A 20,376-nucleotide genomic window follows, 5' to 3' on the forward strand; every position below is an offset into this window, starting at 1 on the left:
GTCTGGAGAAGGCAATGGCAACCCACTCCAGAACTCTTGACTAGAAAATCCCACGGATGGAGGAGCCTGGTAGGCTGCAGTCCATGGGGTCACTAAGAGTCGGGCACGACTGAGTGATTCCACTTTCATTTTTCACTTTGATGCACTGGAGAAGGAAATGGCAACCCACTCCAGTATTCTTGCCTGGAGAATCCCAGGGACAGAGGAGCCTAGTGGGCTGCTGTCTGTGGGGTCTCACAGAGTCGGACACAACTGAAGCGACTTAGCAGTAACAGCAGAACAAGGAAGCAACCTAGATGTCTATCAACAGATGAATGGATAAAGAAGGTGTGGTACACAATGGAATTACTCAGACATAAAAAGGAACACATTTGAGTCAGTCTTAATGAGGTGGATGAACCTAGAACCTATTATACAGAGTGAAGTAAGTCCAAAAGACAAAGATAAATATCGTATTCTATTGCATATATATGGAATCTAGAAAAATGTTACTGAAGAATTTATTTACAGGGCAGCAATGGAGAAACAGACATAGAGAGTAGGCTTATGGAAAAGCAACCAAATTAAAAAAATAGGCAGAACACCTAAACAGATATTTCTCCAAAGAAGACATACAGATGGCTAATAAAGTGTGAACTTCTTAAAGGTAGGATCAATGACTTTACTATATTTGAATCCCTACCAAATTCCTTGCATGTAGTAACAGTTGATTAGTAAAGATTTACTAAACTAAACTGAATTCAGTTGATCTCTGCTTTCCTCTGAGCCTTGATTTATGGCAGTTGGGTGTGGCTAAGTGAAATGATGCCAAGACCAAGTTATGTAAAGGGGGAAGAACAATGACTAAGTAGATGGAAAGGAAGTGATTCGCAATAGAAATCCTGATGAGTCAGGTGTTCAGATAGGGATCAGGAAGCTGAAGGCAGTAGTTTATTCTTCACAGCACACAGAGTCGGACACCACTGAAGCGACTTAGCAGCAGCAGCAGCAGCAGCAAGACAATGGAAGTGCTATAACTCCACAGTCCTCTTCCTGAGACTCACTAATTTCTCTCTCTCTCAACCACCCACAACCTCCATTATGCAGTGTGGGCTCCACTATAATTGAGACCTCTCTGCCAAGCTCAACCTGTGCAGACAAAGATCAACTTCAGAGAGAAAACTACTGATCTGGGGAAGAAGGATGGCAAGACTTGGAATGAATCAGGGTAGGTGGGAACATCTCTTAACCAACCCTAAAGTCTTCCTGTGTCTGAACATATTCCTCTACCATGGCCCTCCTTTGGTTCACTTCAAGTATCCATCAGTCCTTCTGCTGTTCCCAGTTCTAGCTTCTGCTGTAGTCAGGTCATTCTGGACTCATCCCTGATTCCTTTCCTCTGTTCGGGCGCCACCTGCCGAGGTCCAGCCCCGGCTGATCCAGGGAGTTCGAAGCGGGGACGGCGGCGGCGAGGATCAGGATACAATAGCTTCAATTAGATATTAATTAGAGATGTAAAGAGTAATAGAATGAGGATAGCTCAGTAGGAAAATTCAGTGGAGAAAAGAGGCTGAGTAGCTTGGTTTACGCGGGAGACCAATAAAACTTCAAGACAAGAAGCTTGCACCACTTACATAGGCCGCAGGCGTCCTTCTGTTCTCCCGAAGGAGAGGAGACCCTGAGGCCTCCCCGGTCGGATCTTAGAAGCCCAGGCATAATTAGTAAGCTTGGAGGGTTCCGCGCTCCAGATGGAGATTCAGCCAGAGTTTGAGAGAGCGAGCGACATGGGGAGACCAGTATTTCAAGAAACTGATCCCAATTCTTTATTTTCCATGGTCTACTTTTATACACTGAGATGTTATGCAAAAGTCACGCAGGGTCAGCAGTCCTGACTTTTATCAAAGTCAGGTGCTTCATACAAATGTATACAGAGATCTTAGGGGTGTTACATCATCTTCTGGCCAGGGGGCCTGCTGACAGTTTATGACCCTCTCCTTGTGACAGTGGTCAGTCAACCAGGACACTTATTTCTCCAGGGGTGCTTATTCTTAAAAAAGACTCCACCTTCCAAAGGTACCAGATAAAGTCACATTCCTATAGGGTGAGGTAGTGGGTTTTAATTAAAGAAAGAATTTACTTAGCCTAAGGTCTAATGTGATTAATATCAAAGGTTAATACTTATTTTTTCTATATATTCATTAATGTGTGTAAGGGCAGGAGATGTGGAGACTTAGCAACAAACATTGGCTCAACAAATGAAAAACCCTTCACCAATACAATTTCTAATCAGCCCACTATACTTATACTAATAGTTTTCTAACTTTTCTAAGGCACCTGTTTTTAGAAGGTTTAAAGCATCTCGTGCCTCTCACGGTTGGGAGGCTGTGAGGAATCACATGTGGCCGGACAAGCCTGTCAGGCAGGCTAGAGAACCTTCAGAGGAGTTTGTAGGTTGAAACACTCCTATCACGCCCAGGAATTATTATTAACTGGAGCTCTAAGTTAACTCCTTCTCCAAAAGAGGTGGTGGGGGACAGCCCCCCGTAAAGTCAGAGGTGTAGGTGAGAGCACAAAGTAGTAAAGTAGGCAGGCTCTGGTTTTAGGGGTAGATGCTCGAGAATTTCCAGGGGGACTCCTGAGGCTCGATCCCGCCTTTGCATATGTCGAGCCTCCTTCCTCATGACCTTTGCCACGGGTGGAGGTCCTCCCACCGGCTCCCCGCATGCTCCCTCTACCGATCTCTTTTTTGCCAACTATCGTCTCATCCTAGAAACTTTCCTTGTCTATTGTAAGTCTTAACAGTCTCCTTCTTTTCACAATTTCTAAAGCATTTACATGTATGGAATTCATTCTTTCTGAGCTTCTTTATAAGTCCAATTTATTGTAGCTTTAGTTCTTCTGGCCCTTTGTCTCCATAAGTAGGCTATTATTTATGTTAGACCTCATGTCCTGTTTTGAGGGTCAAAAACATGGCTACCTTATCATACTACAACGTTTAGCCCTTTTTTGTATAATTTACTGTTTTCCTTGTGATTGTTTTGTCTTGTTGAAGATCCCCTGGAGAAGGAAATGGCAATCCACTTCATTATTCTTGCTGGAAAATCCCATGGACAGAGGAGCCTGGCAGGCAACAGTCCACGGGGTCGCAAAGAGTTGGGCCCGACTGAGCGAATAACACTTTCACTTTCACTTTGTCTTCCCAAACTAGGCTCTCAGTTCCTTCCAAATAAAGGCCACATCCATTACATCTGTTGGATCATCAAAAAAGCAAGAGAGTTCCAGAAAAACATCTACTTCTGCTTTATTGACTACACCAAAGCCTTTGACTATGTGGATCACAACAAACTGTGGAAAATTCTTAAAGAGATGGGAATACCAGACCACCTGATCTGCCTCCTGAGAAATCTGTATGCAGGTCAAGAAACAATGGTTAGAACATGGAACAACAGACTAGTTCCAAATCAGGAAAAGAGAACATCAAGGCTGTGTATTGTCACCCTGCTTATTTAACTTAGATGCAGAGTACATCATGAGAACTGCTGGACTGGATGAAGCACAAGCTGTAATCAAGATTACTGGGAGAAATATCAATAACTTCAGATATGCAGATGACACCATCCTTATGGCAGAAAGCAAAGAACTAAAGAGCCTCTTGATGAAAATGAAAGAGGAGAGTGAAAAAGCTGGCTTAAAACTCAACATTCAAAAAATGAAGATCATGGCATTCAGTCCCATCACTTAATGGCAACTAGATGGGGAAACAATGGAAACAGTGACAGACTTTATTTTCTTGGGCTCCAAAATCACTGCAGATGGTGACTGTATCCATGAAATTAAAAGATGCTTGCTCCTTGGAAGAAAAGCTATGATCAACCTAGACAGCATATTAAAAAGCAGATATATTACTTTACTGACAAACGTCCATATAGTCAAAGCTATGGTTTTTCCAGTAGTCATGTATGGATGTGAGAGTTGGACCATAAAGAAAGCTGAGCACCAAAGAATTGATGCTTTTGAACTGTAGTGTTGGAGAAGACTCTTGAGAGTCCCTTGGACTGCAAGGAGATCCAACTAGTCCATCCTAAAGGAAATCAGTCCTGAATATTCACTGGAAGGACTAATGCTGAAGCTGAAACTCCAGTACTTTGGCCACCTTATGTGAAGAACTGACTTATTGGAAAAGACCATGATGCTGGGAAAGATTGAAGGCAGGAGGAGAAGGGAACGACACAGGATGAGATGGTTGGATGGCATCACCAACTCGATGGACATGAATTTGAGCAAGCTCCGAGAGTCGGTGATGGACAGGGTAGCCTGACATGCTTCAGTCCGTGGGGTCACAAAGAGTCGGATATGACTGAGTGACTGAACTGAACTGAATTGATTTTACTTTATCTAAATTTATCTCACGATGCCTAGTATAAGTGCCAAATAAATACTAGCTAGTTGATTGATTCATTGAGTGTTGTTCCCAGGCCATGATAAAGTATTATTCTCTTCTGGTGGTCATTTGCCTAGTCTGATGATTAACGTCTCCCAGGATTTACCTGTACCCAACAGCTCCATCATAGACAGAATCATTGAGATAAATGATGGAGCCTCCCGGCAGTACAAACTGCTGTCCAGCTGGAGCACTGTAGGACACCAAGCCATCTGCCAAAGGAAACACGGATATGTCAGTGCCTTTGGGAAGGAGATGTACCTGCTGCTTAGACCAGCTATCCCAGGGAACTATCTGAGGCTTCAAGAGTACTATTTTGAGCGGTGTGTCCACCTGGGATTCAATCTGGGCACACAAGGAGCAATCCTGGGGAGCAATCCTCTGCAGCAACAGTCAGCAAAGTAACTTGGTGTGGGGCACCACACCCTGGGCGGATGAATAATATTCCTTTCTTTACTCTAACCAGGATGATTAGTAATTCCAGAGAAATTCTTAGTGGAAGTAAATCCTCCTTCTGATTTGATTGCCTTTATTGACCAGGGGTTGATGTTTTTAATAAAGTTTATAAGCTCTCTCTCTTTAGACACCTACCCAGCCAGACACATCCGTAAAGCTCCACCCTCATGCACACATTCATGGAGTGATCAGTTACTGGGATAAAGCGGACAAATCTGGCCACAATGGGTGGCTCCAAATCCTTTAGGAAAATGTCATAGGGGTTACTATTTCCATCCAGCACCTGAGAAGAAGGAAGAGAAAGAGTGAGGAGTTGCAATGAAGTTATGCTGACTCTTCTTAATTCCCCAAGTCATTATCTCTTTGATGGAACCTTTCTTTTTAATACAAGGAGCAGAATGTATTCATTCACAGCTCTCTCAGCAGCCTTGATATCCCTGTCTGTGCCCCCATCCTATCCTCTTCATCTTGGGTCACACATTCCCAAGGGCATGGCAGGTCTGTGGACACATATACCTGCATAGACAATCTGTGTGCTTCCTCTTCTAGCCTAAGTCAAAATACAGTCCCAGACATCCCAGGGTTTAGATGTCTCTTCTTCTTACCTGTTTCCCATGCCGGTTCCGCCAAGAGATCCAGCGAGTGCCATCTCGACTGTAGTTGATCTTGTACATGGGGGCAAACTCAATGCCATGGCCCCCTGCATGGCGTCCCTGGGTCCCCACCAGAGTGATAAAGTGCAGGGTGTGCAAGTCAATCTGCAGAAACTCCTTCAGGTCATCAGGTTCCACTGGAATCTCGGGACACCAGGCTCCGTCCCCTTCTTCCGAGTCCAGCCTTGATGGATGAGGGTTAGGGGAAGAGGAAGGAACCATGAAACCACAGTTATTTACCAGTCCCCAGCAAGCAGCTGCCAGTCCTGAAGGGAGAGAGCAGGCTGGGAGTCCAGTCCAGATGGACTTTTTGGGCTCTCCCCACCAGTCTGACTGTCACCACCATACCCACTTGTGGCCAGTTCCCTCTCCCTGAGGCACCATGAAACCCAGAAAGACAGTCACCACCAGGGAGATGGAGACCTTCAGATAACACGTAGCCTTTACTTCCCACCCTTGTTTAGAGGTCTCAGGGGAGGTCCCATGCAATGAAACCCTCCCTACCCTCTATTCCTTATAACAAAGCTAGCCACTCCTTGCCTGGATATCAAGTTATAGGAGTGGGGAGGGAGGAATCATCAGATCTGCAGTGTGGGTTGTGCAATGCAGTGGAATTTCAACCAGCAGGGTGAGCGTGGCAGCTCAGCAAAAAGCCATGAAAACCTATGGTAAGAGTGAGGAGTAAGGGCATGTCAGGGAAAAGTAAATAATCTGGTTTCATTTTATGACCTCCAGGATGACCAACCAGCAAGCAAAATTGTGAAATCATTGTAAAGCTTATTTTGGGACCCTCTTCCCCCCTCCCCTCTTCTCAGGAATGTGTCTCCTCTCACAGATGATACCTACTCATGGCCACTCCCTTCCAGCCCCACCAGACATCACTCTAATCTTTCACACATCAAGACAGAAATCATGGAGAAGGTTTATAGGGATGTTTATAGTAAGGCTTAAAATGGATGCTTCCATTTTAAAAGAGATCAATACTTTACACAAAAAGAACTAGATTCCAAGAAGAAGGTCATTTCTTAACAAGTTAAATAGTTTTTGACAAAGGTGTTTATTGCTTTAAAGGACCCCTGAGATTAAACCAGAAGAAACCTACCATATTTTGTTTATGGATGAGGATGGCCCTTCAGTGTAAGGTATCCTTGAGAGGAAGGAAGAATTTGTTGGATACCTCAATGCCTCATTGAGTCCTTGATGTCTTCTCCTATGAGTGATGTTTCACAGATACTCACCAAAAAGAGGATCAGGGCTCCCAACTCCCAGTGCCCTACCTAATCTGCACTTTCCCATAGGTACCACCGTAGTCCACTTCTTGCAGTACTTCATGGTGAGAAAGTGGCTACAGCAAGTGTACTACGTGTCAATAAACCAACCTGCAATGGGTGGTGAGGCTCTAGGGGTGAGGTTTCTAGACTAGCACATGGTGTCTTCCCCATTCCCACCAGCTCCCACCAAGTATCATCCTTCTCTGTTAGCCCCTTGAGCCAGTTATTCTGTCCAACCCATGCATGGCATGCTCAGTCCCTCAGAAGTGTCTGACTCTTTGCAACCCCATGGACTGCAGTCTTCCAGGTGGTCCATGGAATTCTCCAGGCAAGAACACTGGAGTGGAGTGCCATTTCCTACTCCAGGGGATCGTCCTAATGCAGGGATCGAAATTGCATCGCCTGCATTGGCAGGCAGATATTTTACCACTGGGCCATATGGAAAGCCCCAAGAGCCATCTGTCCAACCCAGAGCTCAGGTTGTTTGAGGTGCACATTCTCACCTTCCATATCTGGCAGCGGTGGACTCTGACCACTGACTGGAGGCTGTGATGTCCTCGTCGGGAATGTGGCCTCCTGACATGCCCAGAGGGTAGCGGCATACAGCTGAACCAAGAGGAACCAAAGAGAAAAGAGAGGAGATGCTGTTAATTTTATTTTCAGAGACCCCCCAGCCAGAATGCAGTTGATTATTGGACAGGAAAGAGGGACTAAGTCCCCTACAACCCCGGTTTGACCACTCTGACTCTCTCAGCCTTTTCTTCCTGGACTGGCCTCCAAACTTATTAGCGTTCAGTTTTCCAATCATTGACCCTCAGTCAACCCTATCTTTTGGTCCAAATTCTGACAATCCTGCGATGTGCTGATTTATCCTTTCACTTGGTAATAACTCCATGGCCCATCCCCATTTCCTTATTAGCAGACATGCATTTCTAATCAGTTTCCCAACAGTGGTAAGTCCACATCCTCATAATTACTATGTACCTTTTATGACCCATAGCATTTTTTTTCCTTAGATAGCTGATTTCATAAAACTATGGAGCAGAGTTTAAAAAATTTTTAAAACTCTCCTATAAAGGTACTGAACACACGGCTTTGGCCCCATCAGCAGCATGTTTTTGCCTCTGGCTAAGAATAATAATCTCTAGAGATGGACTTCCTCCTTCAGCCAAGATAGACTAACAAAGACCAGATTTATTCTCCTGGGTAAAACAACCAAAAAATAGGAATAGTATATGAAAAATTGAGTTTCAACATAATGAAAATCAGACAACAAAGGGCAGCAATCCCTGAGAGAAAGGAAACAGAGTATGAGCTCCACTATGGTAACAGCTTACTTCCATGAGAGCATCCAGGCTGTAGCAGAGGAAGTGAAAACTCAGGCAGTGGCTGGAGGATTTCCTGAGCTCAGAAGACAAAGAAAAGAGTCTGGAGAGGTCAAGAGGACTAGAGGTCTCAAGATGCAAATTGCAGTAAAATAGAGGATCCTTAGCTAAATTTAAATTTCAGATAAACAATGAATAATTTTTTAGTATAGATATGTCCCATTCAATTAAAAAAATTGGGCTGTAAGAGGAGCAGAGAAATAGTATCTATAATAAAATAAAAATCAATCCATTGAAACAGATTCATAATTAATATAGAAGTTAGAATCAGAAAAGAAAAACACCAAAATAGTCATAACTGTGTTTCATAGGTTCAAAATATAAGGAAAGCTATAGAGGATATAGAAAAGTGGTAAATCAAATTTCCGGAGATAAAACGTGATATGTGAGCTAAAATACACTGTATGGAATCAAAAGCAAATCACATATTGGAAAGAAAATAATACACATAAAGACAACAGTAGAAACTCTTCAAAATGAAACAATGAAAGAATAGAGAATCAAGCAATGCTGCTGCTGCTGCTGCTAAGTCGCTTCAGTTGTGTCCGGCTCTGTGTGACCCCAGAGACGGCAGCCCACCAGGCTCCTCCATCCCTGGGATTCTCCAGGCAAGAACACTGGAGTGGGTTGCCATTTCCTTCTCCAATGCATGAAAGTGAAAAGTGAAAGGGAAGTCGCGTCTGACTCTTAGCGACCCCATGGATTGCAGCCCACCAGGCTCCTCCGTCCATGGGATTTTCCAGGCAAGAGTACTGGAGTGGGGTGCTATTGCCTTCTCCGAATTAAGCAATAATCAAAAAGCAGAACATCAGTAAGATGTGGAGCAGTTTCAAATATCTAGATATACATGTAAATGGATTCTGTGAAGAAGAGGAAGGAGGAAAATAGAAAATTATCTGAATAAAAATGGTGTAAAATTGTTTCAATTTGATGAAAATTATAAACTCAAGAAAATAATCTGAAGCATAAAAATAATGAAGAAAAATATGCTACAGCATATCATAATCCAGTTGCTTAGAACAGGTGATAAAGAGAAAATTTTAAAAACTTCTAGAGGAAAAGGATACTTTACGATCAGAGGACCAAAGATAAAGATGACAGCAAATATCCCATTCAAAATGGCAATCACATGGTAAATAAGATGATTTTTAATGTTATTTATATCTCTTTAAGAGGTAATGGGCTATTTAAACAAAAATAATAACATTGTGTTTAGGACATGTACAAAATTAAAATGCATGACAATAACAGCATAAAGACTTAAAGAGGAAAAATAGATGCTATCCTGTTGAGAGGTTTTTTTTTTTAATACTCTATGTGAAGTGATATAACATCATGTGAAGGTAGACTTTATTTAGTTAAAGACGTACACTACAAACCGTAAAGCAAGCACTAAAATAATATTTTTTAAAGACTTATGGCTACTAAGTCAAGAAAAGATAAAATGGAATCATAAAAATTCAATTAAAGTTGAAAAGAAGACAGAATTAAAGGAAACAAATAGGACAAACAGAAAACAAATAGCAAGAATATAGATTTTATGCTAACCATATAAATACTCCCATTAAATAGAAATGGTCTACATATACCAATTAGAAAGCAGGAATTATCAGAGTGGATTTAAAAAGAAAAATCAAGTTTAAAGTACATATAACCTATAAGAAACATATTTTAAATACAAAAACACAGATAAATTATAAAAAAATATGGGAAAAATATACCATGAAAAGTTAATCAAAAGAAAGCTGAATGTCAGACCCAATATATCAAGACAAGGGATAAAGATGGTATTTCACAGTAATAAAGGGCTTTGTTCATTAAGAATATATGACAGTCCTAAACGTTTATTCACCTCATAACAAAGCTTCCAACAAATGAAGCCAAAAAAAAAAAAACAAAAAAACTGCCAAAAAGTTATCAAATTCATAATTATAGTTGGAGATTTCAACTATTCTTCAACTAACTTCTTTCCAAAGAAGACATACAGATGGTCAACACATGGATAGTATATGAAAAGAAACTTAACATGACTAATCATCAGTGACATGCAAATCAAAACCCTGATGAGACAGCACCTCACATCTGTCAGAATGGCTATTGTAAAAAGATAGGAAGTGACAAGCATCGGCGAGGATGTGGAGACAGGAGACTGCTTATGCACTGCTGGTAGAAATGCAAATTGGTGCCGCAACTATGGAAAAAAATACAAAGGTTCCTCAAAAAATTAAAAATATGATTACCATATAATCTAGCAATTCTACTTCTGGGCCTTTATCTGAAGAAAATGAAAACCATACTCAAAACTACATGTTCACCCTTCATTTCAATTGTAGTATTCTTTACAATAGCTAAGTTATGGAACAACATGAGTGTCCTTTGATAGGTGAATGGGTAAAGAAGATGTGTGTGTGTGTGTGTGTGTGTGTACATATATATGTACATACATATACATACACAATGGAGTATACACAATAGAATGATAATCAGTCATAAGAAAAAGAATGAAGTCTTGCCATTTGTGACCACATGGATGGATCCTGAAAGCATTATGTTAAGTGAAATAAGTCAAAGATTTACTTACATGTGGAATCTAAAAACCAAACAATCAAAAAAGAAAAAAAAAAAAAAAGTTCACAGATACAGAGAACATCAATTGATGGTTGCCAGAGGCAGGTGGTGGGGGATGAGTCAAGTGGGTGAAAGGGATCAAAAGGTGCAAATTTCTAATTATAAAATAAACATGTCATAGGGATGTAAAGTACAGCATGGGACTATAATTAATAATACTGTACTGCATACTTAAAGTTATTGAGAGTAGAACTTTAGAACTTAAAAGTTCTTATCACAAGAAAAAATATTTTTGTACCTATGCATGGTGATAGTCAACTTAGACTTACTGTGGTGATCATTTCTCAATATGCACAATTATCATTTCAATATATTGCATCCCTGAAACTAGTATACTGCTATATGTCCATTATAACTCAATGTTGGAATATTGAAATTATTCCAGTAATGATTGAATATTTTAGAATACTGAAATTTCCTGATAGAGCAACAAGTCAAGGGGAAAACAATAATAAAAGGCACCCAGATTGGAAAGGAAGAAGTAAAACTGTCTTTAATTGGAGATAATATAATCAGTTATATAAAAAATTAGATAAAGTTTATACTAGTGGTGACCAGTTGCAATTTAAATACCATCAAAAACTACAAAATACTTAGGAATAAACTGATGCTGAAGCGGAAGCTCCAGTATTTTGATCATCTGATGCAAACAGCCAACTCACTGGAAAAGTCCCTGATACTGGGAAAGACTGGGGGCAGGAGAAGAGGGAGGCAGAGGAGGAGATGGCTGGATGCAATGGACATGAACTTGGGCAAACTTTGGGAGTTGGTGAGGGACAGGGAGGCCTGGCATGCCACAGTCCATGGGGTTGCAAAGAGTCAGACATGACTGCGTGACTGAACAACAAACATGACAAAAGATGTGAAAGACCTATATACTAAAAACCACCCAACACGCAAAAAGGAATTAAAGATCTAAAGAAGTAGAGATTTACACTACTGGGTTCATGGGGCAAAAGAGTCAATTCTTCCATTCTACCCAATCAAAATCTCAGCAGACACGTTAGTATAAATGAATGGATTGATTCTAAAAAGCATGTGGAAAAGCGAAGATCACAGAAAAGCCGAAAAAATGAAAAAGAAGATCAAAGAGGAAGGATTAGCATCAGACTTTAAGACATTATAAAACTATAGAAATCAAGACTGTGTAATATTGGTATAAAGACAGACAAGCATACCAATGAAACGGGAGAAAGTCTAGAAGTAGACCCACATATCTATGCTTGGGTGCGTGCTCAGTCGTGTCTGACTCTTGGTGACCCATGGGCTGTAAACCGCCAGGCTCCTCTGTCCATGGGGTTTTCCAGGCAAGAGTGCTAGAGTGTGTTGCCATTTCCTCCTCCAGGGCATCTTCCCAACCCAGGAATCAAACCAGAGTCTCCTGTATCGACAGGCTGATTCTTTACCACTGAGCCACCTAGGAAGCCCAGTTCACTCCTAGGTATTTGCCCAAAAGAAATAAAAGTGTATGTTCATACAAAGACTTAGGAGTGTACCTAAGAGCTTTATTTCCAATATGTAATTAAGATTGGGAAATGATCATATGTCATCAACAGGTAAAGGGATAAACACATCACAATGTACCCATGCAATGAAATACTACTCAGCAGGACTGGGATTAGAATGAACCAAGTGAGAAGCCGAGGGTGCGAAATGTCAGGAGGCACTCAGTCCCAGGGTCATGGGAGTGCCAGAGATGCCTTTGCAGAGGGCAAGCGCCTGCTTCCACTTTGCACCCTAGGTCCCTCCTTTGCCTCACCCTAGTCCCAGCTCTACTACCCAGCAGGAACGAAAAAGGATGCTCCATCTATACATACTACAGCACAGATGACTTTCAACATATCTGCCTAGGGAGAGTATTGAAGAAGTCGGGCAAAAAAGAGTACATGTGATATGCTTCCATTTATACATAATTCTAGAAAATGAAAACAAGTCAATCCACAGTGACAGAAAGCCAATCAGTGGCTTCCTAGGGAAGGAAAGAGCAGGCAGGAGGAATTACAAAGGGACACAAAGAAACTTTTGGCAGGAGTGGATATGGTCATTATCCTGATTATGGTGATGATTTCACAAGTCTATACACATATCAAAGCAGACCAAATCATGCATTTTTAATGTGCGTAGTCTACTGTATGTCAGTTATACATCAGTGAAGTTATTTTTCAAAAAGTAACCTCTGGAATGGGATAACACATTGAGATTTTATTTGTATATTTCCAAACCCCTTTTCAAAGCAGGTAGCCAGGCCTTCCTGTTCCTTCACCCCTTGGAAGATTTATGTTGACAGGGCAGAAATAAGAAAGAAACTGCTTGAAAACCAATGACTTCCTAGAAAGCCTGTGCTTGTTAAGGGACTGTAGCATGAAGTGGAGATGGCAGGAAGACAGGTGAGATTTCCCTAGGCGGGAAGGCGACAGAGGCAGGGAAGTCACAAGGCTAGAAGGAGCCAAACGCCTTTCCTAGAAGTTCCCTGGAGTGGCTGTACACTGTGAAAGAGAAAATGATTCCACACGAGCATTGTGTCCAAGGTTGGCACAGAAACAGCCAGACTGCTGTCCTTGGGAACATGGTGGGCTTGGAAAATAATGACATCCACTGTAATAATGACAAATGGAAGGCAAGAGGCCCTTCTGCGTGTATCACACCGAGCAAAGCTCCTGGATTCTTGTCTGACCCTAGGGAAAGGACGATTCTGGGCCAGCTAACTCTCCCAGAAATAGTATGATTAAGCAAAATCATATAGGCAGCTTTGGCAAGAAACAGCCATATACCCAACTGAAACTCTTCTGTGTTACTGTCCACTTCATTTTCCAAGTCAGATTTGAATCAAGAGATGAGCATGGGGATTTAGTTTTGCCTTTTCTTATCAAATGCATAATTTCTCCTTCAGAGGTGATTGGTTCCACAGATAATCATTATTCTAGACCCTTAAATGCAAATCTTAAGTGTAAATCTGGGAGTTTCACGAATATAGCATCAAATTCTCAAACTCTGAACTCTCCAGAATGAGAAATTGAAGGGAGGAGTAAGGATTAGGAAATTCTAATACAAGATGCCAGAGAGCCAAGATTACTAATGAGTGAGGTCAACATACATTTCAAAATCACTCACAGGGCATGGTCCTCTCTTCTGCTCGATTCCATCATTCAGCAAAAGTGGTACCCTGACTCCAGGTCTGCTCCGGCCCCCTGCTTGAAACTTCTTCTACATGTCGTTGGGTGTGCTAAATGTATTAATCTTTATCACCAGTGACTTAATGGCAAGGAAAGGCTTCTGGAGGTCTAGCCCACAATCTACATGCCCTAGTCCCATCTTCCAGAGTACTTGCCTGGGCATTCAGGACACAAGTGCGGTCACTTGTACTTTGCTTTCCCTTTGCAACTGTCCCTTGTGGGTATAATCCTTTCAGGGACCTCCTGGGGAAGGGGCTGAGCTGGCCAAGGCAGGTATTCCTGGCTCCTTTGGCCATCATCCATGTCACAGTGCCCTCAATTGCCATCTTGACCCCTAAAATACAATTCTTCACAGTCTGCAAAGTGCTGTCCAATTGCCTACCTCAGTTTACCCTTCCAATAACTCAGTATGATAGGCAGGGCATGTACTATTATTTTCAAATTATATATATGAGGAAACAAACTGAAGTCCCATGACTATTAAGCAGTAAGGGTTTGACTTGGATCACATTTCTGAGTCCCAACCCAAAGTTTGTCCCAGCGCACCAGACTGCGCCCTCTGCTTTAGCCAAAAGAGTGACTGGAGGCAAGCTGTCTCTCCCAAGACGCAAGCTGCTCAGCAGATCCGTAAGAGAGCTGCTCTCTGGCATTCCCCTCTGCCTTCTGAAACCAAAGCTTTGTTCCCAAAGCTAGTCCTATCCCCGCCAGCATGAAAATCTATTTGTTTGTGTATTGCTTTCCAAATCTGTGAGGTTTTTAATTCTTAGTTTTATTAACTTGCTCAATGATTTGGGGGGATTTCTGTGGTGTTACAGTAGCAAATAAAAGAGGCAGAGTCCTTTTGTCACAGAGTTTACATCCTAGGGTGGAAGAGAGGACAGTAAGCAAATAAGTATCTAATCTGAGAGAAGACGGTAAAGCTTGTGAAGAAAATCAAGTACAGGAAGGGAACGGGCGCTCTATTGCGTAAAAAGACCAGGAGGATCTCTGAGATAAGGCAACTGAACAGAGATCTCAATGAAGGAAGACATCAAACCAGGTGACGCCAGAGGGGAGCACGCTTCATGTAAAGGGATCAGGGAATGCAAGGATAGAGCATTTTTGGTTGGTTGAGTTAGAGCAAGGAGGTCAGTGTACCTGCAGTGGAAAGACTAGCCTAAGTTATTATGTAGTGTCCTCCTTTGGCCGTCTAATAAACTTGTATTCAACTAAAGCAAGCATTTTGGAGGGAGGATAGTACCAATTTCAATAAATTTCTCCTTCCTCTGATTTCTGACATTTCCAACATCTCTCTTATAGCAGTGGGCGCATACTGCTATGTAATACTTGTGTCTAGTCCTATCTCCCTATAGATGGCAAAGTTTTGGAGGGAAAAAATAAAAGGACTGTATCTTGTTCATTTTTCTTTTATTTCTCAGTGCACATCAGGGGAGAGAATAGTTGCTTTAAAACATTTATTGAAAATAGAAGGTAAACCTTTGAGATAGATATAGCTCAGGAATAAAAAGAAAGCTGAGTAAAATATTCTCCCTCCAAAACTCATTCCTGGGTCTTTTCCATTTCAGCCAACTCCATTATTCCAATGACTTGAGCCAAAAATCTTGAGGCCCATCTTTGACTCCTTTCACACTTCATATCCAGTCCATCAGCTGATAGGAACTTCTGTTAGCTACTCTAAAAATATTCCCATATCCCATCTACCTTTTGCAAATACTGTGCTACCAGTCTAGGCCAATTTACTGTCCTCTGTCAGCATGAATAGAATAAGAATCTTCTACCTGGCCTCCCTTCATCCACCCTACCCTTCCCCATGTATCTACTACAATATAAATGAGAGCATGTAAATCTTCTGTTCAAAGCTCTCCATTAACTTCCCATCTCACTTGTAATGAAATTAAAAATCTTCACACATAGCCTGCCCCCTGACTGTCCTGAACCTCATCTCCACCCCACCCTTCCCATCAGCCACACTGGTCTCCTTGCTGATCTTCTCCTATGTTGTATGCTTCTTCTTCACAGATCTGCATTTACTGTTGAAGTATTTAATTTAATAATGTAATTACCTTTACAGGGTGGAGGAAAGAGAAGTGGAATACCGTATTTCCCCTTTTTTCCCACATGTGAACATCCCTAAAATCTGAATGCATCTTGCAAGCAAATAGTGAGTCATGGTTCATCGGTGTTTTTCTTTCCTTAGAGGCACAGAAAGTAATGACACATCTTAGAGTCAGCAGTTTCTTAAATCTGATGAAATATGTAATAATAACATTCATTTAGAAGCACTTATCAAGTGTCAGGCAACAAGATAAGTGTTTTCTTACTTATTATTTCAGGTTTCCCACTTATTACCCATTTTACTGGAAAGAATTTAAATAATTGCCCAAGACCTTTCATTGAGTAAATACTAACTCAGATTAGAATCTGGCTCTAGCGTCTGGGACAACACTAAACTTTACAACCTCTGAAAAGCAAATGATTTCAAGTTCATTCCTGGCCCCACCACTTAACCCATGTGGGATCTGAGCAAATGCCACAGCCTCTTTGGGTCTCAGTTTCCTCCTGTGGACAGCAAGGGAGTTAGAGCAGATGTTCGCTAAGGCAGTGGTTCCCAAAAGCCGGTCCATGGACCAATTGTTTAGAATTGCTTGGGAAGGTTCTAGAATACACACTTGTGAGCCTCTGCTTCATGAAGCTGAGCCCAGGAACCTGCACACTTCTAAAGTTTTCCCGGTGATTCTGCTGTGCAGACAGTCTTGGGAACCACTCTGCTCCCAGATCCCTCCCAGCCTGAACACCAGATGATCTGAGGCCATGCCGGACAGAAAGAGAAATCCATGTTCACAGTCCCACTGGGCTTTCATTCCTGGCTATCATGTATCTCTAGACACTGAGCTCTGAGTGTAATGAGAACTGTTTCCTGGAACATCTAAAGTAAACCAGAAATGGGGAAGGGGGGTTGCCTGGGGTGAATCATGATATTGTTGCAAATAACTTCCCCACCAAGGCATAGCTTATCCTGAGAACAGCAACCAAGAGGTTTCAACAGAGCTGCTGCTGCTGTAGCTGCCTTCATGAAACATTTTGGTTCCATTATATTTCCTAGGTTCAGGGATCCTTTCAATTTTATAGTCTAACTAGAGTTGGACTGTGAAGAAGGCTGAGCACCGAAGAATTGATGCTTTTGAACTGTGGTGTTGGAGAAGACTCTTGAGAGTCCCTTAGACTGCAAGGAGATCCAACCAATCCATTTTAGAGGAGATCAGCCCTGGGTGTTCTTTGGAAGGAATGATGCTAAAGCTGAAACTCCAGTACTTTGGCCACCTCATGCGAAGAGTTGACTCATTGGAAAAGACTCTGATGCTGGGAGGGATGGGGGCAGGAGGAGAAGGGGACAACAGAGGATCAATGTGAGTGTGAGTGAACTCCAGGAGTTGGTGATGGACAGGGAGGCCTGGCGTGCTGCGATTCATGGGGTCGCAAAGAGTTGGACACGACTGAGCAACTGAACTGAACTGAAGTGAAACTTATATGGAAATATACCCTATTTAGCAGAGAGAGAGAAAACCTGAGATCCCACCTGGGATACTCTCCTTGGTACAAAGGAGTACCAACTCCCTTCGCCAAGGTTCTGGTCTCCTTGTCTACCACTGTGTTAGAGCTGTGGTCCTCTGAGCATGCTCCCAGATCCAGCAGCACCAGCATCACCCAGGAACATGTTAGAAATGCAAATTCTCAGTCCCTACCCCCATCCTACGGTATCTGCAGATGGGGCCCAGCAAAGGATGGTCCCACAGCCATTGGCATTTATGCACAATCAAGTTCAATAATTAGAGGAACTGGGGGAGAAGATGAGGCTCCAGTTCTTCACATAAAAAATGCTAAATGTCTCAGAGCCCCCTCCTCCTCCTCTCCTCCAATCCTTCCATCACAAAAGAGTTTAAACCCATTGTGTGTAGATAGCAGAGTGTCAACAACATTGACAAAAACTAGAAGGGCTCTCCCTGAGTCGGGGGAGAGGGGCAGCAGTCTCTGAACCTCTGCCTGGAAACTGATATAAACGTTTTGGAGAGGAAGAATTCAGGATAATAGGTGACATGTTATTTCTGCTAAGAGGCAATCAAGAAGTGCGATGTAAACTTGGCTGCTGAGAATTATCTGGTCCATCAGCAAATCCCTCAAATTTCTTGGTTTGGCCAAAAAGTTTATTCAGGTTTTTCCATAAGATGGTGTGAGGAAATTAACAAGATAGCGCCAGTCAGGCTCTCCCACCCCATGTTCTGTAAACAATGACTTTGCATGGTTATGTAATGGCTGAGATCATTTATAGCACTGCACATGTGTATCATGAGGTACTCGCTTGGCCGCGGGCTACTGTGTGCAGTTCACCTGTATGAGCTTCACCGTGAAAGCCCTGGCTGCTGCTGCACTGGGGCTGTGTTGGCGCGACAGCATGGTTATGTTAAATGCGGTTATGCTATGGTTATGTTATGGCTGCTGAGTCAGCCAGGAGAGACGCTGTGCTATGGCTGCCATGCCAGCCAGGAGAGAATAATTGTGTCTGCAGTTCCGACGGCTCCTTGAGCCTTTCTCCAGCTTCTTAGCTCACGCCTTGCCTACCTTGGGTTCAGCGAACAGTGCAAACGGTGTGAACAGTGAGACAGATGGTACAGAAAACTCAAATGAACTCTTTTGCCAGCCCAATGAAAGTGAAAGTGACAGTCGCTCAGTCGTGTCCAACTCTTTGCAACCCCATGGGCTATATAGTCCATGGAATTCTCTAGGCCAGAATACTGGAGTGTGCAGCCTTTCCCTTCTCCAGGGGGTCTTTCCAACCCAGGTCGCCTGGCCCTGCATAGAAGTAGTGGGGAAGGGGAGAAATAGCTGAACTTAAAAAATTTGCCAGTCCAATACCTCCTGCAAATTTCTTAAGTTCAGCTATTTCTCCCCTTCCCCACTACTTCTATGCAGGGCCCAACTTCCACCACCTCATGCTTGGAATACTATAATGCCTTCTAGCTCTTCTTCCTGGCTGTTCTATTGTCCCTTCTCCATATAGTAGCACAAGTGAGCTTCCTGAAGCCTTATTCAAACATGAATATTCTAACAGCGTCTCTTTCTTCTCAAGATAATGTGTCCCATGAGGCCTACATTATCAGGCCTCGGGTTACCTCTCTGGCCTAATCTTGTGCTATCCCAGATCTTTGCTCTCTATATCCCAGCACACTGGTCTTATTTCAACTTCACAAAGACACAAAGCATCTTCCAGCCTCCAGGTCTTTCTAAATATGATGTTTCCTTTGCCTGACGCATTCTTCCTTTCCCCTCCTTTACTTCCTAAATCCTGCTCAAGCTCCAGCTCCCAGACCAGCCCTCCATCAGGGAATTCCTCTGTGTCTTCAGCTCAATAAGAATTGTTTGCTACATGATCTTATAATGCACTACTTTTCCTTTATAGCACTTCTCACACTTTTAGAACAAATAACTGTTTAATTTTGGCCTCTCCATTGAACAGTACATGTCTTGAGGGCAAGCATCCTATCTAGCTTTCTCTTTGTTGTCTCTCTGGTTTATGGTAGGGTGTCTGGCATTAACTGAGTCCTTAATAAATATATATATAGGTAGAAAAACTAGTAAAAGAAGAATTTTGTATTGTGTTGTTTATTTTTGCAGAACTTAAAAACATGTTGATGTAAATCAAGCCAATATTATAAAGCAATCAATTAAGAATAAATAAATATGCAAAAATAATAAAATAAAATAAAAATTTTTTAAAGAAAGAAAAAAAAGGCCTAGGAAGTTAAAGAAGGATAACCCCTGTTGGTGACATTTAACCTGGCAGCAGATATCTGAGACTTCCTTAAAAGTCTGGGCCATTATAGGGCTTTCCTGGTGGCTCAGACAGTAAAGAATCTGCCTGCCAAGTGGGAGACCTGGGTTTGATCCCTGGCTTGGGAAGATTCCCTGAAGGAAGGTATGGCAATCCACTCCAGTATTCTTGCCTGGAGAATCCCCATGGATTGAGGAGCCTGGTGGGCTACAGTTCACAGGGTCACAAAGAGTTGGACATGACTGAGCAACTAACACACACACACATGTTTTTTTCATGAATTCATCAAGTTTGTTGTTGTTCAGTCGCTCAGTCATGCCTGACTCTTTGCAACCCTGTGGACTGTAGCCCACCAGGCTCCTCTGTCCATGGGATTTCCCAGGCAAGAATACTGGAGTGCATAGCCATTCCATTCTCCAGAGGATCTCCCTGACCCAGGGATTGAATGTGGGTTTCCTGCATTGCAGGCACACTCTTTACCATCTAACAGAGAAGCCTGACAAAACTATGGAAAACATTAAAACATGGTATGAGAATAAAAGTGATGGCAGGAAAAATTAGGA

The 20,376-nt window shown here is 42.4% G+C and overlaps 1 protein-coding gene across 6 annotated transcripts in view; it reads right to left on the minus strand.

The window, feature by feature from the left end:
- The window catches only part of DDR2 (discoidin domain receptor tyrosine kinase 2), a 187,497-nt gene that overhangs the window by 41,519 nt on the left and 125,602 nt on the right, over positions 1–20,376 (minus strand). For all 6 annotated transcript variants that reach the window (XM_055587247.1, XM_055587245.1, XM_055587246.1 and 3 more), the window contains 4 exons: positions 7,304–7,406; positions 5,482–5,713; positions 5,012–5,159; positions 4,527–4,632 (listed from right to left, as the gene is read on the minus strand). In XM_055587247.1, coding sequence (XP_055443222.1) covers positions 4,527–4,632; positions 5,012–5,159; positions 5,482–5,713; positions 7,304–7,406 — 589 coding nt within the window. The remainder of the gene's footprint in view (positions 1–4,526; positions 4,633–5,011; positions 5,160–5,481; positions 5,714–7,303; positions 7,407–20,376) is intronic.

This window comes from Bubalus kerabau, chromosome 6, assembly GCF_029407905.1.
Source record: "Bubalus kerabau isolate K-KA32 ecotype Philippines breed swamp buffalo chromosome 6, PCC_UOA_SB_1v2, whole genome shotgun sequence".
Classification (NCBI taxonomy): Eukaryota; Metazoa; Chordata; class Mammalia; order Artiodactyla; family Bovidae; genus Bubalus; species Bubalus kerabau.